Source organism: Epargyreus clarus, unplaced genomic scaffold (genome assembly GCF_041222505.1).
Source record: "Epargyreus clarus isolate Ecla_fem2 unplaced genomic scaffold, WU_Ecla_fem_2.2 ptg000016l, whole genome shotgun sequence".
Lineage (NCBI taxonomy): Eukaryota > Metazoa > Arthropoda > Insecta > Lepidoptera > Hesperiidae > Epargyreus > Epargyreus clarus.
This window is the reverse complement of record NW_027332224.1, coordinates 540,013-547,171: the sequence shown is the minus strand read 5'-3', so window position 1 is coordinate 547,171 and position 7,159 is coordinate 540,013. Positions and strand designations below refer to the sequence as shown.

The 7,159-nt window shown below is 35.1% G+C and overlaps 1 protein-coding gene across 1 annotated transcript; it reads left to right on the top strand.

Moving 5' to 3' along the window:
• Nucleotides 1-235: 235 nt before the first annotated feature.
• On the top strand, nucleotides 236-6,265 carry P25 (silk protein P25). Its single transcript, XM_073081625.1, has 5 exons — nucleotides 236-395; nucleotides 1,334-1,553; nucleotides 2,992-3,128; nucleotides 4,104-4,214; nucleotides 5,445-6,265. Exons 1-5 carry the CDS (start codon nucleotides 347-349, stop codon nucleotides 5,582-5,584), a joined length of 657 nt encoding a protein of 218 aa, XP_072937726.1. The 5' UTR covers nucleotides 236-346; the 3' UTR covers nucleotides 5,585-6,265.
• The last annotated feature ends 894 nt before the right edge of the window (nucleotides 6,266-7,159 follow it).

The window sequence follows — 7,159 nt, the reverse complement described above, 5'->3', positions numbered from 1 at the left end:
ATATGAGTGAAAAATATTACAATCGTCTTAATTATGTGACAAATAATCCATTGTTTAAAAGCATCAGCGCGCACTTTAATAAATAAAAACATTTATCAGAACACTCTACTGAACTAAAGTCTTTATATTCATATTAATAGAGGTCAATTTAAAGTTTATTAACGACGAAATAGAGATGTAAAACCATTTTCATTATGCAAAAATTTGTTCAGTTGTCCAAACAAATTAATCCCATTCATTGGTTTTCATAAAAAACAATAACGCGAAATTGAATCGTTATAATCGATTTTATCGTTGAGTTCTTCGCATTGACTAGAAGATTCAGTCACGCGAAGTGGTCTCCAAGATGTCTCAGCTTCTGTACCTTCTGCTGGTTCTACCAGCGTGTTTTGCTGGTGAGTTTTTTTCACAACATTTCCTCGTCAACCCATTGTAATACAGCTGGGCACGGGTCTCTTAGAATGAGAACGATTAGGCCATACACTTCGCTGGCAAAATGGGAATTAATAGACTTTGAACCTTATTATTTAATAGTTGAAAGCTCGTACGATGTCACCACCTTCTCTAGCTTAAAAGCTGAGTTAAGACTGAGAAACTAATATGAAATCTCTTAATAGTCAGTCAACCTTATGGTTTACGTGGCTGCCGCCCGTGGACATCTGTAATCAATCCACGTGAAGATTAGATTCCTATCGGAGGTCGGCTATGGATGCATTGCTACGCTAAAGTTGAAACAGCTCGCATAAATAAGATAAGTCTCCCTTACCATACCCTTTAAACCGGAACACAGCAGGACTGCTGTTATAATACGGAGATAGATGTGACGGTAGTGCCGCCGGAGTCCACAATTCTCCTGTTAAACCACGGCCACCAACAATTGCCACGAAGGATTCTACTGTAAAAAAATTATAAGTCATTTTATAGTTATTTCATATTCATACGAGTAATTTTTATCATATTTATTCTTTTAAAATACTTGACATTATAAAAACAAAAGAAGTGATAGCAACTTTCCACTAGGGTTAAGAAACGCGGATTCTCGACTGAGGGGTCCGAGGTTCAAATCCCAGGCAAGCATCTCTGATTTTTCAGTTATGTGCGTATTAGAAATTCTATTTCACTTGCTTAAACGGCGAAGGAAAACACCTGAGAGATTTTATAAAAATATGTGTGCAATGGTATATAAAGTCTACCAATATACGCACTTGGCCAGCGCGGTGAACTATGGCCTAATCCTTCTCATTCTGAGAGGAGACCCGCGCCCAGAAGTGGAAAGAAGTGGGTTGATGATGTTGACGATAATCACAGAACAAACTTGTAATCTTTCCTGCAGCACCATCAGACATCGTCCGACCATGTCCCTACAGCAACTACGAGTGTATCCGACGAAACCTGGCCGCCAATTCCTACTGCAACCCCCAGGTGTCTAACTACATCCCCTCACAGTACAGCATCAACGCCTTCCCCTTCGAAACACCATTCTTCAATGCGTCAAACGTGGATAATAACCTCATCATCAGGAATCACAACAAATGTTTGGTTTCTGAATTTTTGTAAGTACTCTGTTTTCGTTAATATTTAGAGACATCGAATGAGTTAGACAACAAAAACATATTTTTATATTTTTATTTTCACGACCTGTGCCTACGTGGCTGTAATATAAATCTGATATAATATAGGTCTAGAGGCCTTGGGGCAACAAAGGAGTGGAGGCCCCCTGGCCTCAAACTATTTTCCGAATAAAATGAACAATTTTTTCAGTTGAGTTCTGTTTGTTTTCAATAAATATTTTATTGTGAAACGCAGGTAGATTCTTCTAGTATTCAAGTTTGTACAACGTACTGTGGATAAAGGTACGAGTAAGATAGCGAAAAAAAATATCAAAGGAAAAGATTTTTTGTCTAGTGTTTACTAGTCGGAATTAAAAAAAAGATCCGACGTCTCTATTGTGGGGGCCTCTCTTTTGTTGAGGCCCCGGGGCTGCCGCCCCGGTTGCCCTCCCTTAAATCCGACCCTGCATCTGATACTCTATTAGAAGTCTATAAATTCGTTTAATTCAATTAATATTAGTACTGCTTTATTAATTATATGTAAAAATAATGGCATTTAAAAAAAAATTGAAAAGAGAATAAATATTTTTAAAAATTAAAAAAGACAAACCCACTGAGTTTCTTACCGGATCTTCTCAGTAGAGGTCGCGTTCCGATCCGGTAGTAGTTTAAGAAAATATTGTAACTGACAATTTGTAAGTGCCGCCGTTGGCCTATACAAAATAAATATATTTCATTTCATTTCATTTCATTTCACTATAATAAATCCTTATTGACTCGCGTGGAGGAGCACCATACTGGTCTGCAGCATGGTCACCATACTCGTATGACGCGCAAAGGGTCCCGGGTTCGATCCCCAGCCAGACAGAAATCTAAGTGAATTGAGATGTCGGTTTCTATGTCTGGGTGTTGTGTATTTGCCTGTGAGTGTCCATAGCACACACGACACAGGTAACCCTAGTGTAGGGTGTATGATTGTGGAAATGGTTTGTTTGTTTGTCATGATAATTAATAAATGTAATATAAAATTAATTAATGTAATATAAAATTAATTAATGTAATATAAAATTAATTATTGTGATATTCATAAAATAAACAAACGTATTTTATTTATTTTATGAATATCACAATAGATTAGTAAATATTACTCACTCAGTTGTGAGAATTGAAATAGTTGCATAAAAAAGTTTTGCCACGTCTCCGTGCTAAAATGTCCTAAAATATTTGATATACTTATTTATTTCATATGTAAATTACGCACTATTAGTTATTTATTCGTAAATTTCCTCTAAAAACGTTTTTTAGGGGAAATTTGTCAAGAATTAAAAAAAAATCACTGACAAATCAGCATTTTTTGGCTTCATTCAATTTCAAGGCAGTGAAGTATGTTTACTAATCTGTGATCACAAATGATGAATTCAGCATTATACCTTGTTTTCAGCTACAACTTGAGCACCAACAACGCGGTGCTAGCCATTAGATGTCGTGGGCTGGTGTTCCAGTCCACCAGGAAGCTGGTGCAGCACTACCCTCAAGCAGAAGATGTTATATACACGTATGATTACAGTGGAACTTACCGTAAGTTTGACATTTATAATTCAATAAAATGTAATAGGCATTATGACAGTATTGAAAAATCAAATAATAAATGATTTAAGTAAAAAAATATACTAAAAATATTCTCAAAAACGACGCAGTTTAAAAAAAACTTAAAAATTTATTATATTTTCAATAAAATAAAAGTATAAGATACTGCAGTCGGCCATTTTGTCTGAAACGCTTATCAGGCCGCGAATGACGTCATTTTTGGGTATGTCACTGAATTGCTAAAACTTTTGCATGGGATGGGATGTTCTATTGTGACGTTACCAACGGACGCCATGACATCCACGAGCGTTTTCGCGCTTAATTCAAAATAGTTATAAAAATATACTATTGTTTTCGTGAATACTGACTTTATTGCCGAAATAATACGATTTTTGTAATCAGTAGACATTTACGTACATTATAGAATGGGATTTCAAAATTTGTCATGATGCCTATTGTGTATAGTCCGCGCCAAACTTCGAGTCCGCTCTGAAGTTGTTGCGCGCAGGTGTAGTCGGAGCCAATGCGGTAGAACAAAACTACAAGCATATACTCCGTAGCAACGAGCGGGCAGCGGAGGGTGCCAGGGGGCCCGCGGTGTCTTCGTCCGTTGATATCTACAATTCACTATTGAGACGCAACTTACTTCTATATTCAGAGTAGACTAGAAGTTTGGCGCAAAATTTACAACGCCATCTATTTGTGTGACAACGAAACAAAACTAGAAAATGTATAATATAAAAAACTATGAATACAACGCATATTTTTTATAATGTAGGAGTAGCAGACGACCATGTAGTCCACTTGATGGTAAGTGGCTACTGCCGTATGGACGTCTGTAATCAACCCCAGATAGGATTACATTCCTACCTGAGATCGGCCACAGATGCGCCGCTGAGGACAGAGCTGGATTTCCCCGGAAATTATATCACATACATATATATTAACTTTTATCTTCTATTTCAGCTGAAATCATCATCACAGTGAACTTAAAGCCAGCAAACCCCATGAACATCTGCCGAGTGAAAGCCTTCGCATACGTCACCACATTACCTATCTACAACATCGATCCTAAAGGTAACCTTAACCTAACCTAACCTTACCCTAAACCAGGGGTTCCCAATCTTTTGTAACCCGCGACGCAGTTACAAGTTTAATATTTTTTCACGGCGCCCTGTTCTAGTTTACTATTTGAAGACAGTCGAAAGAAATAGGTACCTACAATAATAGTAGTTACGTTAGGTTGATCGTAACGAAAATTAAAATCCCACAATATGAAATTGTACAATATTTGTTCATTATTACAGCTACAGCTGAAAACCCAGCTTCACATACATATGATGTTGCAAACGGAATGAAAATATTTATATCTTTGTTAAATTTGGATATTAATTTTGAATCGATAACCAAAACGCCAATATTTGTGGTATCCAATAATTAGAGGATCGACTCACGGCGCCCCTCTTTACTTTCTACGGCGCACCAGGGCGCCGCGGTGCACACTTTGGAAGCCCCTGCCCTAAACATTTCTAAAACGTCGGCAGGAACACTAACGCTTATCGACGCGTTTTAAATGGGTCAGGATCGGATTATTCATTAAGCAGAATTGGCAACTGCCTAGGTTATTTTATTGTCAGACCAACTTCTATGCTTATGCGGCAATCGTAACCAGGAACGCGGGGTAAAAGGCATAATACGTATTAACATCATACGATTCAGTTAGTTAAGAGTAAGAAAATGGTAAAGAAAAAGCCCTGAAAATTGCATTGCCTAGGACCCCTGAACCGGGGCGGCAGCCCCGGGGCCTCCACAAAAGAGGGGGCCCCACAATAGAGACGTCGGGTATTTTTTTTAATTCCGACTAATAAACACTAGTAAAAAAAAACTTTTCCTTTGATTTTTTTTCGCTGTTTTACCTTTATTTACAGTACTTTGTACAAACATGAATACTAGAAGAATCTACCTGCATTTCACAATAAAATATTTATTGAAAAACTCAACTGAAAAAATTGTTCATTTTATTCGGAAAATAATTTGGGGCCAGGGGGCCCCCACTTCTTTGTTGCCCCAAGGCCTCTAGACCTCTAAATCCGGACCTGCCTGAGAGGATTAATTCGGTACTGTAATTTACTCCTGAAAATGATCTTCATTGAAGAATTGCAATAAATGAACCATTCGATTTATCACTTGTCAATCGACAGTTAACATAATAACATATTTTAGATCGATTGATAATGACATAATTATTTAATGCGAATAACGCATCGCAGATTAAAAAACATGATTCCAACTTGATTTTTTTTTCAGATCAATCAACTCAGAACTTCCTGTCAACTGATTTGTCATACCTCAACATTTTCGAGCGCGAAGCAGCAGATGACAGAGCCAACGAATTAATCCGTTATTTCGTTAATTCCTACTTGTGCAACTTCGGATGCGATTTTTAAGCGTAAATAATCAAAATCATCACTAATTTTCATTTTTTTCACTTAATCATGTTTCGTACACTGCGTTCTATTTAATAATTGCAACGACTAAGCTGGCGCCTTTTGCCGAACGATGGTGCCACATTGCAATCAATGTTTTTTTTAATAATTTATTGTTTTAAATGTAAATTATATGCGCTAAAATATTAATAAAGGAATTTTTATATTAGATGCAATTTATAAACGTCGAAGCAGCATTTTTTCACACGGATAATAAAAAAAATTATAATTGATTTTAATTATTTTTTTCTTCTAATAATTATGATAGGCGTAGTTGCACTTGTTAAATGGAACGTTCCCATAACTTCATAATTATGAAAGGTGGTAGAAGCATTTTGTTTCGACCGGGGAGGTACCACCGCCACACTTTTTCTAACGTGAAGTAGCTAACGTTTCGGTAGAAAAGTGTGGATGCCGGCTACTTATTAGAGGGAAATATCTCAGTCCTCGGGAGGGTAACGCATCTATGATCGTCAGGACTCCTGGTGAGTTGGTTGTAGATGTCCATGGGAAGTGATCATTTATATCGAGTGAAATGTATGGTCATTACCAATTCAATCTTATAAAAATACACACAAAAGACTTACAGGACGATTTTGTCACATTTCCGTCTTGAAATTAGAAAAATAAACTAGTCAAAATTGTATTGTTGTAACAATTTGAATGTCGAATGCAAATTCGTTCCTGCCAGTCACTATAATTACACGTCATTTTATTGCTTTATTACATGGGGGACGATTATAAATTATGATAATTATAAATTAACATGATTTGAATAATGTTAACAACCTTATCTGTCGCTAAAAAAACTAAACATATAATATTTAATACTGTTTCATCAAACATTTTTAAATAAGGTTGCTATTAAATCCTAAATTAAATAAATTCAGCTTCTTTATTTTTCATTGTATCAGAATATGATCGTCATAATGTGTAATTATTAAAATATTTTAGCGGTAAAATTCAAATTCAATAAAATGTAAAATTCTATAAGTTATTAATATTGTAATTGTAATTTTAAATCTTCGGTCGTGTTATATGTATCAATATCAAAATTATTTTCAGTGAACAATTTTGGACAATAAAATAATTTATATTTTACTTTGGTGTTTTTATTATTTATAATTTGACTTAGTTTTTCTTAATTTAATTAATAGTAAGTTATAAACAGTAATATAATACGAGTACCTATAATCTGACAAACTTTTCTGTGCATGTGGCGGTTTTTGAAGACAGTACTGTATTGTTAGTATTCATGACAGATTTTTAATTATGCCACATAAAACATTTTTGGTTTTTAAATTTATTTAATAAAATTATGATCTTTAAAACTTTTTAGATTTACATTTTTTAGATATTTTACGGTATTAGTCAATAAAATTAATATTCACGTTATTATTAGATATTCCTAATAATAATTATGTAAAATATTGATGAATATAATCTATTAAATTTTCCACTTCTTAGGTAATTTTGTCAACCTAGCAACATTATGATTGCCAATGGCATCTTGCCACACGCACAAAAAATATTATC